Below are 19,470 nucleotides of genomic sequence, written 5' to 3' on the forward strand. Positions count from 1 at the left end.
AATAAGAAGATTGTTACTAATTCCTTTCTTCCAGGGTTTAAAATCCAGAGTTCTGGCACCTGTGCCATACATTATACATTCGTTCCCAAGTACAGCCACAGGGTTGATCATACATAAATCCTCATCTGCAGTTTGACAGCAAGGTGAAAGATGACTGAGCAGGGTGAGAAATGTGGTGTCAGGGGGAGCATCAGGATGGAGAGCACCCTTCTCAGGGGGCACGTAGTCGTGTGAAGAGCGCTGCAGCCGACGTGCCTTTGCTGATCTTGGTTGGCTTGAGTGTGCTTGTCAGGACTGAGCAATACCACAGACGTAGCCCCGCTACATCTTTCTCTTCCTGTTGTGTTTTGCAGCATCCCCTTCAATTAAGCTTCTTGTGGATGACCCGATAGTGGTGAACCCTGGAGAAGCGATCACCTTAGTCTGTGTGACGACAGGAGGGGAGCCAGCCCCCAGCCTGACGTGGGTGAGGTCTGCCGGCATCCTGCCCGAGAAGACGGTCCTGAACGGCGGCACTTTAACGATACCTGCCATCACATCAGAAGATGCTGGCACGTACAGTTGCATTGCCAATAACAATGTTGGAAATCCTGCGAAAAAGTCCACCAACATCATCGTAAGAGGTAAGTTGAGCTGGCAAACTATTGACTTTGGAAGATTAATTGAATCCTAATCTGACAGGATAGCGGTGTTCACATAGTGCTGTCCTATGTTTCCAAATTTATTTCTGGTCATTTCTAATAATGTATGAGATTAATTACTGTTGGCTTCAAATAGCCAGTGGCCCTTGTGCTGGGCTCAAACCCCTTCTCTGGAACAGGGGTGGCGTGGTGCCTGTTTGTGTTGTGAAGATGCAGCAGCTCTCCCGTCCAAATTGGAGGCAAATGGTTGCCAAAGGACACCCTGTCTTCTGGGCACTGCCTGTGCTGATCCCCTGCACGTGCTGTCTTGGCAGTGAATGCATCCTGAGCTCCTGGAGATGTCATTACCTACTTCACCCCTTTCTTCCTCCTCATCAGCTGAACATGTTATTGAAATTAAGGCTGTTGTGCATGCTGTGAATCTGCTGCCATCAGACAACTGCTCCCTGGGTAGGAGCTTTAGATTAGTACCTGTGCTTTAATTATACTAAATAGCAGGATAAATGTCTGTCTTAGATAAAAGTAAGAGAAGAGTGCTTGCAGAACAATTACTGCCAGGTGGAGAGAAACTCTCCCTGGTTGTTTATCGCTTTCCGGCTAACCCCAGGGACATGGCCAGTTGGTTTGAAGAAGGAGTTCGATTGGCTGATAGGCATCATCAGAGTGGATTAATCTACCTGAACCAAACAGTTCATCTGAAACTAATTTTCTATAATCTAATCTGTGAATGGTAGTGAAACATAAACTCCCACACTATAGGAACTTTAAATAATAGCATGTGATTAATCATACTCAGGAGAAACTGCTGTATAGAGAGCCAGTGGTGTGAATATTTTATGAGAGCCATAACCCCTGTTCACTTCTTATTGCCCAACATATCATACTCTTCAGCAGGACGAGGAATTAGAAGCTATTTCTGTTCTGGGGGTCAGGGAGAGAGCATTGCATCAGCCTAAGTCTGCAGGAGTTTCTCAGGAGATGTCCACAGATTTATTTGTAATACTGTATTTCCATTTGAATTTTTGATATTTGACTTAGGAGTTTTGTTGTCAAGAGGCAAAAGCAGTCTTGTTTCAGGAACATAGCATCGACGTTAATTTGCTGTGATTTACAATGGTGATGAGGTTGTGAAAGGGAGATGTGAGTGAAACACACACTCGGAAAAAGCAAAGGGAGAGGAAAGGCTTTGTGTGGAAAGAGATCTCAATATTTTAATTGACCCAGAAGACAGCACCAAAGAGCCCAGAGGAAAAGCCAAAGTCCCTAGCTCCCTGCAGATACAAGTTTCATGAGTCATAGCATAATAATAATATGCCCTCACATTTTTATTTATAGAAGACCATGCCTATGAGATGCCTAGGAGCTGCAAGATGTTGAACAAAATATCATTAAAGCTTTTGAGGTGACTTTTTTCTTTTTTCCTCTCTGCTGTGTGGCCCTGTTAATTCTGAGAAGGGACCGCAATGAGGAACAACCCATTAAATAAATGAAGCACAGCTCCCTTCTAGCCTCGGTTCATTGCTACCTGCTATGATTTTCCCCTTATTATTTCTGTTAAAGGGGAAGAACTGTCTTTTAGAAAAAAATCTTTATTCTGGTCTTGATTGATATATCTTTGCTAAAAGTGATGCTGCGTTTAAGAGTGAAATATGAGAGAAATTCATATCAGAGTTTTGATTTTACTTTGTGTATATATTTCTTAGCACTTTTCCTGTAGCTCATTGCTTCTTTCTATTTAATCTCTTTTTTGGTTGTTGTTGTGTATCAGAATTTTCACACAGCAGCTGAGGAGAAAAGACTATTTACTTGAAATAGCATCTAAGCCTTGCAGGAGAAGCATTTGGTAGTTGAAGTTCACATCATCTGTTAGGTGGACTACCCATCCCAGGATTAGACAATAATCCCTTAATTTTACCCTGAAAGAAATGGGAAGTTGTGTCAAAGCATCATCAGAGCTCAGATGAAATTTGTTCCCTTTAAAATTCACTAAATTTCACCATGCATTTATCTGAACGTGCTTTTATTGTATGTCCTTCATTCCATGGATGCTACCTTACTTTCAGCAGGTCTTGATTTTTTTCTGGGCATTTTCCTATCTTTGTGACTAACTGCCTAAGTCTGTGACTACCCACCACACCTGACTTCAAACCTATTGTAAACGATGCCATATGACTGCCACACGTTTAATAATAATTTAAAAAAATCTAAAACCAGAGAGAATCCTTCAAAAAGAAACAAATAAAAGCCATATGACTGCCACGTGTTTAATAATAATTTAAAAAATCTAAAACCAGAGAGAATCTTTCAAAAAGAAACAAATGAAACTAAATGAATTAGTAACAGAAGTAATTTATCCTTTTTGAAAGTCAGAAATTATGTGGATCAATGAGCAATAAAGGCAACAGATGAGGCTGTGTTTAAAGAGCAGATTCGGGCAGTGAGGTGCTGATGTGACACCGAGGTGTGTTCAGGTCACCTCTGTGCTCCTCCCTCCATCTTTCCTGGGACCCTTAAAAAGTGGGGATCAGTGTAGTGAAATGGCAAGATGACCAGATATGATGATTTGGGGGAATACGTATCACCTAATAGATGGTGCAAAATGTGCCTGTGTGGAAGTGCTGTGTAATGTGAGTTCTCTGCTTCTCCAGGTTGTAAATAACTAGTAATACGTGTTCTCCACTTCTGTGGGTTGTAAATAACTAGTTTTTGCAGTTGCCATATGCTGCTGAAGGAGTGGTGGGATAGCAGGTGCCAGTAATGGTCTCAGTACATTGCTTTCCATTTGCTAGCTACAGGATTTATCTGGAAGCCTCCTAATGCGCATAAGCATTTAATATGTTGTCTGTTTTTCTGCTGTTACTTGATTTCCTTCCCTTCCAGTGAGCATTGGCATGGAAGGAGGTGTTTGTTCTTAAAATAAAAAGCAGACTAAAGTTGCCATTGCGGGGAGGAAGCCATTTAGTCATAACCGTCTTGGATATTTTGTAATTTTTTTTTTTTTTTGGCTTTTGGCTTGTATAACTTAAAAGTGATTGTAAATTCTTCCCACAAAACCAAGCTGGGTGCTTGCTTGTTGGTTTGGATGAACAGACCCTGCACACAGCTTCTGAGGAAAGAGACTCCCTCATACACTGCCTCCTCAAGTGGTTAAATTAACACTTTTGGATAAAGCAGCATCCTTTAAAGATATCCCTTTCTTAAGCAAGCTGTAAGCTGCAAACTCTGCTCCCTTTGTCTCTGTTTGCTGAGCTGTTGTGTTAGTGCCTTTCCCTTTCGGCCGTCAGATAATGTTAATGAAAGTTTTGCTGAGATGATAAAGAGAAATTGTTTTGAGTACCAAGAGGTACAGACATAACACGTTATCTTTCATTTCCTCCATTTGCTTTGAACAGGAGCTCACCAGAGGCAAGTCAGTGACCATGTGCTGTTTACCTGTCAAAATTTTAGTGAGAAAGTCTGTGAAATACAGCATTTGAAAGAACGCCATTATCAGCTTAACTGTACCCAAAGTTATTGCAAAATATTTCATTCCATCAAAGACATTGTCGTCCATCAAGGTGTCTTGGGTCAAACCAGAGAAAGGAGAAATGCTCTCTCATTTCAGCAAAGCTGGCTGCTCACCAATTCTCATTATGAAAGTTTCTTTCTAAGTATTTTCTTTAGATTAATGAGTTCTTTAAATGATTGCAAGTCTGCTAGCATTTGAGTATTGGTGGGTGTTCTCATCAGTGGCATCTTCACATCCTGCTCTCAGACATGATTAGAATAGCTTCCCATAGCATATTTCTAGACAAAACCATTAGAAAGCAGAGGAAGCTCTAAGGGAATCTTGATTCCTCTCATTCCAGTAGAACTTGATGTTTTTATCCTTTTTTTTTTATTTTATTTTTTTTTTAAAAGTGCACTCTCAAGTAGCAAATCCAGCACACCCCCTCTGGATAAACAAAGCTCCCAACAACCTCATGCCTGATGTGTGTATTTTTTGCTGTGCTTGCTTGGAGGATGTTCTGTTTTTCTGACTTTTCCGTGGCAGAGAGAAAAACTGTTGCTCTGATGCAGTGGAAATCTTTTGTCATAAAGGTCAGGATGGGAGAAATCTGTTGCACTTCTTTCACAGTTCTTTCCCACCCAAAGTATTTCTGTTAATTTGCTTTTGTCATGAATTTGTCACTGTATACTTCTGTTGGCCTCAACTAGAGGGAAATGATAATCAGTCTTCCTATGGATGTTTTGTTAATCAAAGTAAGAAGAAAACGCACACACACCCCTTTGTGTTAAAATAAAATGCAAAACCTTGCTTACTCACAGCCCTTGGGCCAACACACACGGCGATCTGGGTACATCTTAATGTCCCGTGCACACAGAGAGGACTTCACATTATTGCTAGGAGGTTGGTAATTACAGACCTCACCTCTGATGTGGTCCCAGGCTCAGTTCCCCACCTTGATCTGGCATGGGGAGTTGAACATCTGGCTTATCCCGTGTCCCAGGAAACTCTTCTAGCCTGAGGATCTTTTAGACTTTCTGTTGGAGGTTATTTTACTCCCTTAAAATTCTCTCTTCGATGCGTATTTGGAGAGGGAAGCAAAAGGCATTAGAGAAATGGTAATATTGGCCTTGTAATCCTTAAGATATGACATAAAAGCGTGATCATCACAATACCATACAGATTTTGGGTGACAATTGGAAATGTCAAAAGAGGCAGGAATCAAGATAATCATATGTCTACGGCTTCTGGAAAATTATACATTTTCAACATGACTCAAACTGGGTACTCAGAATTATGAGAGCATGGAAGAACAAATACTCCAAAGACACTGCAAAGGGGAAAATTAAAATAAAATCTCTCTGTAGCTACAAATATGTCAATGAAGAATTAAAGGCTTTTGATGATGGAGGATGTAAGGTGGCTCCTCCATTTAGTAAGAGAGCAAAAATGCTGGGTAGCATCTTTGAAGGACACCTGTGCATCAGATTGGGAAACAGGTAGAACCAGAGGAATGTTGTACAGGTCTTAAAGTGCAGAGCACTGACATGATTTGGAAGGGTGTCAGCATGCACCGACTCGGATTTGTTGCCTCATCAGCAACTTCTCCCAATACCTTCTTTAAATAGATCACTTTGTCTCTTCCATTGTAACTACAACGGTTTTTTTAGTGCCCATTGACTCCGACTGTGACTTTTCCCTTCTGTGAAGCAGAAACATAGTGTTTGGAGTTAATTTTTCAAAGGGGTGGGATTCCCTGTCAGCTTAAATATAAAATAATGACCTGTGCTCAACATTAGCACAAAAGCTTTTGCTGAACAAAAAGCACTCTGGGGAAATGCATTTGAAGGCCAAGATTGCTGGAAGTACCTATTCCATTATGTCTTTAAAAACTGTATGTGAACTGTGTAGTAGTGACTGCTAAAAAGAAGGTGAAAAAAAAAAAATGAAGACGCAGATTGTGAAATAAATGAAATTTTTGTTGCTTTTATAATAGATTTTAAAAAAAGTAAAAGTCCTGTAATCTGGTAGTAGTGATGTTCATTCTCCCACACCTACTTACCCTTCTGCTTTCCTGCAGTGGCTCTGTTCATCCCAGAGCTTTTTCTTAAGACTTTCCCTTGTTTTAGAGCAGTTGCATGAAGTAAAGGATAAAAATAAGTCTGTCTGGTTGCACATCATCACCTCTGCTGTCACCCCTTGAATATCCTCAAATGCTGTTAATTGAAATGTGAGCAGGGCCCCCATGGGCTGATGCCGAGTGCCAGAACAAAGGCAAGGCTCATAAGTTTTTTCCTAAAGGTGGAAATTGGGTTTTGGTGACACTCGTGACAGTCGTCACCCAGAGGGTCACCCTGGCGGTTGTGCAGCTGCTGGACACTGGCCAGTGGCCGAGCGATGCATCCGTCTGATGCGTGTGATCGTTAGCTGGCATCATCTGTGGCAGCGGGAGCCCTGGTTGGGGATGCTGGCTCCAGCATGCCAAGTCTAAAATGTTGAGTTTTCTGTGCAACTAGCAGAAGGACCATTTTTTTCTCTCCTCCTTTTCCCTCTCTCTGTATTCTGGGAAGGTCTCACACAAGACTGATTATACTAGTGCTTGTTTCATGGCTGGAGAAAGCCGAAGGCCTTGGCAAACATCCATACACATAAAACGGACATTACTACACCATGCAGAAGTGACGAATGCTGTTGGCTTCCTAATGAAGGACCGTGCAGGCGCGTGGAGCTTCGTGGTGCTGTGTGGCCATGGGTGCTGCAGGCCACGGGAGGCTGGCAGAGGTGAGCTCCCCGGGATGCTTCAGTAGGGTGGAAATTCACAGCCCCTGTGCTGGCTTTCAGCATCCAGGGATGGTTGTGCTTTCCTTGGGGCAGACTAGAAAGCAAGAGTGATTTCATGAAAGTGCCAAGGTTTTGAAATTTGTATTCCAGAATAGGACTGGAAGGGCTCCCCTGGGTCATGGAATCCAGCTGTCTTTATCCCAGGCATTCATTTCATCTCATCTCATCTCTCATAGAACCTTTTTGTTTGTAAAATGACCAGCTCCACCTGCAATTTCAATAGCTTTCTTCCAGCACCCTTCCAGCTCTTCCCAGGAATCTCTTGCTATATCTCACTGTTCTGACATTGAGATCCTCTCCTGTTGCCATCACAACGTGTCTGTGGTGGGTCTGCCATCCCTTGAAAGCAGCTTTGCTGTGTGGTGGCATCAGCCAGGCTCTGCGAAGGCCGTGCTGCGACGGAGGGCTGGGCTTTGCCTTTGCTGAACCACCGTAGCAGCTGGGCACCTTCACCCTGCCGGGGGCTCTCCCTGTCCTCCCTCTTGTGTTATGCCAATGTATATTTTTTATCACAGTCTTAAGCAATTTACTTAACTCCCTGTTTTAACAGCACTCACCACCTTGCTTAGTTTCTGCTGTGTCTTGTTGGACAAGACAAAATACCTTCCTCCCATGTGGGGTTTAGATGGACCTTTGACAAATGTTTGCAAATGGGTTTTGGGAGACTCCTCCCTTTGGGAGACATCATCACTCCTGTGCTGGGTGAGGATGAAGAATAGAACAGTGAATTGGGGGCTGGGCACCAGCCTGGTCTCCCACCCCATGCCAGCCCTCCCGGCTTACCTGCAGGAGCCAGCACTGCTGCTCTCCCTGGGGCCTCTTCCAGCTTTGTAAGCATGAGTACAATTTAGTCCAAAAAACCAGAAAAAAGCCAGCCAATTCTGATTCTTCCATTGAGAGATGCACCCTGTGAATGGGATTTCAATGAGACAAGATTTTAGCCTAGAAAACTTGATCTTACAGCCCATCCAGCATGTTGCTACAGTCATAAGTTACCAGTGTGCTATCCTAAAAGTTTACAGCTCTGAGAATGAATGTGTAAAAAAGTTGAGCTTCAGAGTTTAATAAGTCCATTTATTTTTATTATCTGCAATAGTCGTCTCAGACATGTGCACTCTCTCCCAGGCTGGAGTGTATCACCGACAAGTTCATAAAACGGTTCCATATAAAAATGTAGATGGTTTATTGATTCTTCTGCCCTTTCATTAGGACTTCCCAGGATTTTTGTGTACAGAAATCTTATTTTTAAATAAGATTGCTGCTCTGCAACATCATGTGGTGCCTGTTGGACACCACATATCGATGAAGTTTTATCAGAAGGGTTTTCAAGATGCAGTATTCATTTGATCTCTCTCCTTCTGACCCTTGTATTGGGGCTGCTTCAGGTAGACACCGTCTTTATTCACCAGGGACAAGAAAAAAAGGTTATCCCTACTTGTTGGTTGGCTAGCAATTGTTAACTACTAATACACGATAAATTATTTTGGCAGGGTTGTGGTGTCATAGTTTAATATTGTATTAGATCTTGGCTGATTAATACATGATGAGATCTGTGAAGTCTTAACAACATTATCGTTTTGGTATAAAAAATTGAGTTTTTCAAAGTTTTATCTCATCTTGAAGGGAGAGGAAGAGAAGAAAGAACTGCACAATGTTTTGTTCTGATGTTACCAAGGTACTTTGATGACCTTGAAATGTGTTTTGAGGTCCTTACTGATATTGCATCAGGCAACTGTGAATGAGATTGGTAGGTCTCTGTCCAGTCTGACAAATCATTTTGGAAAGTTTTATAGGATCCCGATTAATTTTTGAAGCATTGAACTGTGGGATAAAAACAAAGTGTTGAAGGGAAATGCATCCCATGTTGGAACAAATCCCAGCTCTAATAAAATCCTGCAGTCAACTAAAGCTCTTGAGCCACACAAGAAGCAGGAGATGGGGACAAGCCAGTGTGGAAGCCTTGGAAACTGGGGGTTTGCTCTGGGATTTGGAAGAAAGGCAAGTACTGTGTGCTGAGTTTCATTTGCAGTGTGTGGGCAAAGAGAAGAGTGAAGGTTTGCGATATATTACTTTCGGGCATCCAGGAAAACTCAGCAAGGCTATTTTCTTTTTTTGACAGCTTTGGCACAAGAATTAAACTTTATAAAGGCATTGGCCCTGGAAAACACCCAGCTGCAATGTTCAGAGGATTTATAATTTGTTTGGCAAGTGCACAGCCCTCTGGAGATTGTGTCAGCTTCTCTGAATTGTTTCATTTATATCCCAATTGTTGTCTGGCTTATGACGAGACTTGTGAAGTTGCCGTTGGCCCGAGCGATGGGCAGTCTGTGGGATGGGGCAGCCCTGAGCCCGCAAGCCTGGCTGGGATTGCGTGGGGTACGTTGTCTTGGCAAGCTGCAACAGCGTGAGATTTTGTAGCACAGGAAATGTTTTTTTCCCTTTCTTCTGCCTGGGGTTTCAAAAAGTACTGAATGCCAGCTGCCAATTTGTCACCACTGCTTATTGATCAACCTTCATTTTTTGCTATTTCACCCTCATGTACCCACTTTGAAGTGTTTGAATCTTTATTTGCATCTGCTTAAAATCAGAGATGAAAGCAGCCTTCCATCTGGCAGATGGGACTGGTCCCTGGTAGGACACTGCATTTTCTGTCCCCAAATCAGCTTTATACCGGGATGACACCACTGGGGTCACTCCTGGTTTTCACAAGCAGGGAACCAGAGGCAGAAGGTTGTGCCATTTCCATCCCTGGAGGTTTCAAGCCCTGAACAACCTGGTCTGAGCTCACACCTGGCCATGCTTTGAGCAGGAGATTGGTCTAGAAACCTCCTGAGCTCCCTTCCCACCTGAATATTTCTATGAACCTATATGTCTTTGCTCTTCTGATTATGCTTATTTCTCTTGAATATTTACTTCTAAAAGCAGTTAAAAGAGAAACCATGCTGTTTCACATACTGTGATCTCGGCTTCATCTATTTAATGGATCATATACTGAGTAACTTGTAAACTGAAGTCTTCTTCATGACAAAGAAGTATACACCTCCTATTCCTTCAAAAGAAAAGCAGTGAAAGAAATAGGAGCTAATTAACTAGAGCATACGTACAAACAGACACCTGCCACATGGCATCTCCAGAATAATAAATCCTTTTCTTTTAAAAATTAGAAGCATTTATAAAAATAGAGACAAAACCTGAAATCTCTCCACAGTATTTGCATTTAAATTGAAAACGTGAATGCATCTGGTCTTGTAAGTGCCAAATAATTACTTGATATTAAAAAGTTTGGAGATGCTCTAGTAGAAGATGCTTGACAACTTAATTGTTCTGATAGCTACCGAAAGTTAAGGTTTTAAAAACCTTTAAGTTAAAACCATGTTGACAGAAGCAAAATGAACTGTTGGTAAAATGCTGAGAATATGTGTCTTTTTTTAGCAAGACTTCAAATCTGTCTTTGGACAGAAAGGTGACTATAGGGAACATTCAGGCAGCATAATTTTGTCATAATTGTCTTACAGAGTCCTAAATACCCTATTTAAGAAATTTAAATTTAGAGAGTGGTGGTAAATGTTGGTGCATTCCCCCTAAAAGCTCTGTGAATGTTTATGTAGTTATGCCATTTTCTAATGTTCTCCTTATGACCCAAACAAGGTGCACCCTGCCTGCTTGCTTGTCAGGTGTATTTTCTGCTGGAGAGAGTTCTTTTATGTGAAAACATCAACTAGCATTATTTTCTGATAATGCAGGTGAAGCTAGCTCTGTTCAGAGCTTGTGGGTGATTTTATTTGATGTTAGACTGACTTTTTAATTCTGAGCAAAATGTGCAGGCCTCCTTTCAGAACACGAAAGTTTCCCTATCTCAGCAGTTATGGGGTTATAGAGATGAGCCTTAAGGTAAGAGAGCTTTCCCTGCCTGAGGAGAAAAAAACCAACGGTGTGATGCTGACCTTGGCAGACCCGGTGGTGCCCCATCAGCCAAGAATGAATCTGAATAACGAGTACAAAATAGATGCAACTGCTGTGCAGGCAAGCTGGGAAGACTTTGAGTATTTAATTCAAAAAATGCTGTGGGCTGCTGCTAGGCAGATGTTGAAGGATCTATCCCATCCACTTTCTTCTCATCCAGTTTTGTTTTTCTGTAAGAGAAGAAGGTGAAGCCCATGGCTGGACACAAGGTGGTCACTGTAGGAGTTTCTAGGTCCTATGAACTGACTGGAAGACAAAGCACATGTTGGCAGATTCCCACAATTTTCGTTTTCTGTGAGGTTTATTGCTTTGGTTTCAAGAATGACCAGGGAGGGTGACTGTCCCTACTGAAAGATATTTAAATGTACGCCAATTTGGTCCATATGGTGGATCTTGCAGACCCTTCCAGGGCTCCTCTACCATGATTTATTATTTGAGACCCGGTTTAAACACCCCAAGGAGGTGATGACTTCTTGTGATCTGTGGAGCAGGATGGTTTTCAAGACTGTTCCAAGACAAAAGCTGGATGGAAAGAGGTGTCTCTTGCCTCGCAATCACTCTTTGATTAAAAAAACCCACAAAACACTGATTGTAGTAGCTGAGTGTTAGGATAGCACAAAAAATCAAAGGTGAACAGTGGAAGGAGGAAACAGAAGAGCCTGCACATCCAGAGGGAAGGCTGCTACTTAAGCAGCTCAGTTTGTGGCCATGTACTGTCTAATTGGAAGTGCTCAGTGCACTCAGTGACAATGAGGAACTGCAGATGGAACTGTGAGCTGCAGCTTTTCTTTCCTCTATCCATTATTTTAATTGCTCACCGGCAGATGAATGAGCCTTTAACCATATATTTTAGCCTTAAATGCACCTTCTCTAAGTAACACTAAATATAGACATACTTCCCCCCCGCCCCCTCCTCAGTTTCTATTATTACCCCAAATCTGTTAATCTTATTTCCCTTACTGTTTGGAAAATTGACCTTTTAAAGCACCAGCTGGACACGGGTTTTATCCGACAAACTTACAATTTCTACGACTGCATCCTGTTACTAAAACTTCCTATTCTTTATTGTCCAAGAGTCACACCATGCTCCAAACTCAAACCCACCATCATCATGTGGTTCAGTTTCGCTAGAGCAAAATTTTCCACCGCTGACCTGGCTACAGGTTGCTTCCTTTGAAGTATGGCATGAAGCACGTTTCCAGGTTGGATCTTAGGTATGTTTGGGCTTGAAGCTAAGGTGAGACGTTACTTTGCAACAGGTGTCGATGTGGCCGTGATGTTCACAGCAGAATAACATGGCCCTAAAAAGCATTCACTTTGTAAATGCAGTCTCCTGTTTGTTATTGAATTTTTCCTTATGTGGCTGTTGTCCATAACAGCGCTGAGCATGATGGACGACAGTCATTCATCAGAAAGGAGCAGAAGTGATCATCTACGGGACACTTCAGAGTAGTCTCGTCTGTGTCCAGAACTGATGTGCAGACTGTACAGATGTCACAGGCCAGATAAATTTTCGTTATGGAGAGCTGATACCTGCAAACTTTGTTACGTGGAGTGTGGTTTTGCTCTTCTGTTTTAGAATAAGGCTACAAGACTGTAATACTGAATTACTTTCTTTTTGTTATTTTCCTTTCAAATGTTTTTGTGGTTGGCAAAAGCAAATTTGAGTTTTCAGTATTCCTTGTACATAAAATAATGTCAAAATGTATTTTAATGTAACAGAATGAAGTTTAACGGACTACACTGTGATATTCACCAGTGAGAAAGATATTTTGGACAGTTGTTAAACTGTCTCTACTCAGCTTAGCTGTTTGATAATACAGTTTAAGGCAATATCCTGTAGAATACTGAAGACAATGAAGCTTTGTTGCCCATGGCTAAAATAAACAAAAGACTGTTTCTTTGGAGCTAATGATAGGAACTTTTTTTGCTTCTATTGATTTGATAGAGGTAGATATGTTAATGAAAAAACATCAGAGAAGGATTTCCATGAGTCTTTCTTCAGTTGGAATGACTTTTTATTTACTATATAGGTACATTTATGCTGGGCTTTCACATAAAAATAAAGCAACCAGACAACATGGACTGCACAGCCATTTCCAAGGTGTGCTACTGGAGCAGATTCCTTTGTTTCATACATTCATTTATTTAATTTTTCAGACAAGCAAATGTGGAACCCAGCCCAGCTGTGTAGATGTCAGGTGATGGCTTTGACAAACAGGTGTCTAAGAAAGCATCAAGAGGTATTACTAGTTGTTTTGTTGTTTACCTGTGTTGCGAGGGCACGTGGTAGGATGGTCCCTATCTCATAGGAAACCAGTATTACAGACTCCTGGTCTGCTGGTGGTCCGTGATCCCCCAGCTTAAACACAGATCTTGTTTCACTTAACAGAGGGGATCTGCATATTAATCCAAATTTGTGATTGCTTTGCAATTAGTTACATGTATTGTTGTAATACAGCAAAGTTCAGGTCACAGAAATGATGCATCGGAGTAATGATGTAAGTTGAAATGTGCCTTTTTCTCTGCTGTTTGAAGTTTGAAAGATATTATTTCAGGGGAACATAAATAATTCAGAATTCCTGCAGTAAAACATCATTTGATGTACTGCTACACATTTTTGTGTGCCTTTAATGACAGTGAACCAAGTAATTTTATTTTTTTCTTATTTTTCAGTGATGGGATACTTATGATTTAATAAAGATCATGTGTTAGTCGTGGAATCTACCAAACCAGATCCAGGTGCTTACACCGCATACATTAAATGCATTCATTCTGTATGTTGAACTTGTGTATTTAACTGACTGCTGTATTTATTTATTGCTGAAATTCTGTATGACAAATCTGGTGCCTTAAACCTGGACAGGCGCAGGTGAGCTGTGGCTGACACCTCCACAGCTACAGGCAAAATCAGTGAATTGTTCCTTGAGGGGAAGGAAGTTGAGTTTTTATTTTCCTCTCCAAAATCTGGGAACCAGCACAGACTGCAAGTATGAGCAACAGCATGCAATGAGAAAAGTTAGCTTCTCAAGATGTCTTGACAGATTAGGAAAAAGGGTTAGGTTTACGAATACACTTTACGAGTCTTTTAGGGACTATCTAAAATCTTTGTTGTAAGGCTGTGAATCTTTTGAATTGCAGTTGTATGAAAGCAGGATTGCTTTTCCCATCTGTAAGGCTCTGAGGAGATGAGGGACCTGGTGTGATTGAAGTAAGAGCTGGTGATAAGAGTTGACTTTCTTTACCCAGCGCCTGCCTTATATCTTTCTCTCAAGAACCAATGAATCATCCCAGTAATCATCTTTTGGTACAAAGATCACAGCAGTAATGTGGAGAGTTGCTTCTCAGTCTCTTAAAGCAAGCAGCCTATGTCTGGATTAACAGACTGGAGTTTCCTGAGAATGAAGCTGGGTTTTGCAGCTCACTTTCCAAGCAAACTGTTCCCACGGTGCTTTTTCTGCTTTTTTCCTTTGATGTGAAACAGAATTCACAGCAAAGGATTTAATCTAAATCGCATAGAAGCCATGGAAGGACCATCGTTCACTGTGGTGAACTTCAGATCAGATCATTGGTCTTTTCCTTGCTGTTTCTCTGCAGGCCTTAAAAATAAAGTCAAGAATCTTTCCAATTAGCACAAAATCTTTTTCATGTATGTGAGGGGGAAACATCAAGGGGTCAGTAATGTCTGAGCACTGGGAGGGGATTGCTCCTTGCCTGAGTCAGGGGATGAGGTTGAAACACAGAACCCCCAGCGATTTGGAGGATCCTGGAAGTGAACTGGATCTGGAGGTAAAGATATTGTCACTTGATAAAATGCCAGTGCTGGGTGCTCAGAAACAAGTGGCATGCTGGATCCTGTATTCACTGAACCTCCAAAATATACTTGTGGTGCTCCAAGACACATGCAGGTCTTTACATCTGCTTGGTGGATTATCAGGTGGCATTCTCATCTTGTTCACTGGGAACAGGCTGAAACAGAATTGCTCACGAGCCTTAACAAAATGTGAAGGGGAACAATCAAAATCAGATGAAGCTGCTTGCACAGAGGCTGGACCTCATGTGGCATTCGAATGCTCAGTCAAGGTTAAAATCAGTAATTTACACAGTTCTGCTACTTAATATTGCTGTTGCTGCGGGCTGTACACAGACACAAACCAGAGCAAACAAAAAGCCAAACATTTCCCAATTTCCTTCATCAGCTTAGGAAGCAGCCAGTGGCCAATAGTTATTATGTCCAAGCTTGCAAATAGTGCAGCAGCTAGTTTATTCAATTATGGTGTTTGATGCCATTCATATGTCATGAAATGTGCATTGACGAGATAGGAACATTTTGATGCATTAAAGGAGCATTTTGGGTTGATTGGGGTGGTGGTGGCAAGATACGACGTAACCCGATGAATGCAAATAGACCTTAGTTGAGATACTGAAATGCATTTTATTACTTTGAAATGTAATTAATGAGGGAGGGCAAAGACAGTTTTGTGAGGAGTTTGAGGACAAAAATTGTTTTATCTTTGTTTATTTGATCACATCATAGTTCTTTGGGGTTTGGAGAAAGACTGGCTCTTTCCTGATTCTCAAAGTACAGTTACAGAGTTATTTGCATATTTGCTGCTATTTTGTAGCCCTTCGCGTTGATTATGTTCTGAAATCTTTGTTGGGAAGCAGCTGTGGTTAGCATGTCTGCAGCACCATCTCCCACATTTTGCTGGTTAACCTTGTGTGTCTCTTATTTGCTCTTTCTAACCCCATGGAAACCTTTCAATGATGCCTCAAATATAACTGATAATACAGTGAAAAGCCAGAGCCAGAATCCATTGCATGTTTCAAAATACTTGACATTGTATAGGGGGATGCCTGGAAATTATGGTCCAAGAACCTACACATGAGGATAGTCCAAACCACTTTTCATGGGGATTTTTCCATGAAAATTCATGGGGAAAATTTCCTGGGGATTGACTGTGAATGCAAATCCATGTGCAGAACACATACAGAAATCACTTTTCCATTTCCTGGTATATTTGTACCAGGCTCAACTCAGGTGTTCCCAAGAGGTCAGTATATGACACACAATGAAAATCTGTCAGGTCTGATATCTTTTTGGAGACCACATCTAGTATATGTGTAGCTTAGACTCAAGACCTTCTTGCCTGCAGGAAACAGCTTTGTATTCCCAAGTCTGCTGGAGGCACAGTCACTCTGGAGAGGTCTACTGATCCCATGTTGTTTTGCCAAGGGCAACCCTGTTAGTTCTGGGTCTCAGACTAGCTTAATGGAGCCCTTCATTGCTGTAATAACTTTTCTTTCAAAGACCTGAGCAGGGTCATCCCAGCCCTTCCTGTCTCTGCCGACCAAGAGTGCCCTAAACTCTGACTTACACAGTCCTCTTCTCCATCTCAGTGTAACTGAGTGGTTCATCTGCTCGGAAGGGTTTCTGACTTGTTGGGTCAGGAAGTTTCCCGTATGTGAAGTGATTTGGAGTCTCATCAGTCTGGAGTGGGAGATCCAGATTCAATTTCCCCTTTCTACAAAGAGCTCTAGCTCCTAAGGTGCTGTAGCACCGTAGCTGTTGCTGTCATTTTCAGGATTTGGGGAAGGGAGGTTTATTACTGCTTAGGGGTGGTGGCAGTACTGCAGCTTGCGGTGCTTTCCATCCTTGAAAATGAATGGTGGAGCAAGCTCATCAGGAATTCCAGTGAGAGACTGGGCTGCTTCTGGGCCAAATATTGAGCAACTTGGCACTATGACATCTGGGACAGTTCTGGCCATAGTCCCGGGTCCCAGGTCAGAGAGAAGTGTGTCTGTCCATCATGGCCCTGTGCTGCTCCCACTGCCCTCCAGCTCCATGTGCCTGCAGCTATCAGATGTCTTTGGGCACCTGTGGTTGGTTTCTTGGGGACATCTTCCAGGTATGGATGGTGATTTTCGTGTGCTTGGGTGGCACATTAGGAATTCCGAGATACACAGGTTAATTGTAGAGATCACTGTGTTTATTCAGGTGCCAAGTACGATTAGGGATTTACAGATATGGGTTGTTTAATGATCTTACTTAACTGTATTTTAAAGTCAAATTAACTGTATTAACTTAACTGTATTTTAAAGTCAAATTTTCTGCTGATTTTGTTGATGAGAGAAGAAAATGCTGGTAACTGTGCAGTTTGTGGAGTCTTGGAGATTACATTTATAAAAACAATACATTGACTTTCAACCATAGGCTGTAGTTACACAGTTGTTGGATTGTTTGATGTGGGGATTTCATGGCTGTTACTGATGATTAGAGCGTGTATGCTCCCATGACTTAAGAGACCTTAAGAAGTTTGGTTTGGGGGAAGGGAAGAGGAAGAGGAATAGAGTAATGAAACTTCTTCCTTCACTTCAGAATTCCTAGAAACTCCCTTAACTTTTTGCATGTAGTGCACTGAGTCACAGCCCTCCTCTGAACTCCTTGTATTCGGATGTACAGAAAAATACTTAGATCAGGTTTCTGCTCTGCACAGTTCTCTGGTGGTTGGAGTTTGCAGTAGCAGGTCAGGACAAGTGGATGATCCAGCCCAGTTGTTTCTTGTATGTGATGCAGCCTTCATGAAACCAAACCAACAAAACAGCCACAAAACTTTGTTTTTGTAATTCAGTCCATGAGCCAGAGAGTGGAGCCCTTCCTGGCCCATGAAGTAAGTGGATTATGGCCCAAAGTTTGAGGTTCTGTACCCCTTGTCTCATCTTGCAGATGGTATTGTAGCACTAGCCATAACAAAGGACAGAGGGAAGTTAATGGGACTTCTCTGCTAGACCGTGTTGTTCCCTTATAGGAATGAGAAACTGCTGAAATTATCTGTATGAGCACTTGAAGCAAAGGAGAAAAATTCAGAAATAAAAATAGTTTATTGAGGTTATTAGCAACTAATTCTGGTTGAAATGTGCTGCTCGTCATGCCTATCGAGTTATTTTTTCTTTTTCCCCGTCTGAAAATTATTTGCATAATATATTTACTGGTTTTTTGTGTATGTAAGCATTGTTTGTTCTTCCATTTTCAAACAAAAAAGTTCAGCTTGTGTTTCAAAGTTACTTGCTGTGGCAGTTTCCAGCTGTCATACAATGTATGCTTCGTCCTCTTGAATCAAAGCCTGTGTTCATTCTGCTTCCTGGGGAACTGGCTGCAGCTTTTAAAAGCGAATGACAGATGCTCAGTAAGGACTGGTGCATTTTGTCGCAAATTTAATCTAGATAAAAGTCACAAAACTTTCTTAAATAAATGAAACAATAATAAATTCTTAGAAACACATCAACCACTTGGATTCTTCAATACACAGTTACAACTAAATAGCAGCACCCAGACAAATTGCTTTCATGCCATACCTGATCAGCACAGCAAATGTAATGATTTTTTCATTCTCTGATGAAAAGGGCCAGCTTTCTCAATGGAAGAAGTTTCTCACACCATGTGTGAGGGGATGTCCACAAGTAGCCAGATTTTATTCTGCTTTTCCCACATTGAAAAAAACCCTAATTATTAATTAAATGTTAATGCTTTTCAAAGCTGTGAAAGTGCTAATTCAGCATGGCATTTCCAAGCTCCAAAGAGCTGTTTTGTTCAAGGAGGTACTGAACTAACAAAATTGAGTCTGAATTAACATTTTCATCACTTGTAGAGATGTAAGGAGCCGATGCACCGTGCTTTCTTAGCATGCTTGGTGCCTCATACATCTATTTCCATTTGATGTTGTTACACTTTCTGTATGCAACAAGTGAAAAGTATGGATTACCCAAAATATGGGATCCAGGGAAACTTTCACCTTGTGGCCTTTGCCGTTTGTAACGTCATGCTTCATTGGCTGTAAGCGTGTAAATAGAGGAGGGCAGAAATGAGAGGGCTGCAAATGGGTCCTTGACCCAAATGTTCCACATGTGGGGCACTGTGCCTGGATGGGGGCAGAGAGAGTGGGAGGGGAAAACAGGACAACTTGGAAAACTTTTTCAACACAAGTCAGCACGATGACAAGAAATGGTGGATTTAAATATTTTGTCTTGCAGTGCTTGCATTCAACCTCTGGGTATTTACTTGCAACATTTCTAGATGGTATTTTCATTGCCGGACATTCCAGTTGGAGGTAGCATATATAAACATACATACATACTTATGCACACATATATAGGGGGAGAGGAATCTTGGGATTGTATAAGTATTATTTTATATTCAGTACATCAAAATATATGTGTATTTGAAAGACTTAATGGCTGATTCTGAAGCACTCTTCCAAAAATAAGTATCATGCCAACACTGCTTTAGAGCAATCACTTTATTCATGTAAATGGTGATGTTTTCTGGATAGTTGTATGCTCGTTTAAAGAGTGCAAGAAAAATCACATTAAGTGAGTTGCAGTATTATTTTGCTCTTGTGCAATAGATGGATGAGGGAATGCTAGTGGAAGACGCTGATCTCACTGGGAAGATGGTGGGAAATAACATTTTCCAGAGTTGCCGTACCCTGCATGGGTGTAGGGCGCTCCTGAGCACTGAGCCGGCCTTTGAGATGGTCT

The 19,470-nt window shown here is 41.6% G+C and overlaps 1 protein-coding gene across 1 annotated transcript in view; it reads left to right on the forward strand.

Annotated features, from left to right (window-relative positions):
- MDGA2 (MAM domain containing glycosylphosphatidylinositol anchor 2) overlaps nt 1–19,470 on the forward strand; it is a 392,310-nt gene that overhangs the window by 223,881 nt on the left and 148,959 nt on the right. Inside the window, exon 6 of the mRNA XM_074821198.1 lies at nt 354–623. Within this exon, the coding sequence (XP_074677299.1) occupies nt 354–623 (270 nt within the window). The remainder of the gene's footprint in view (nt 1–353; nt 624–19,470) is intronic.

Source organism: Strix aluco, chromosome 4 (assembly GCF_031877795.1).
Source record: "Strix aluco isolate bStrAlu1 chromosome 4, bStrAlu1.hap1, whole genome shotgun sequence".
In the NCBI taxonomy this organism is placed as follows: domain Eukaryota; kingdom Metazoa; phylum Chordata; class Aves; order Strigiformes; family Strigidae; genus Strix; species Strix aluco.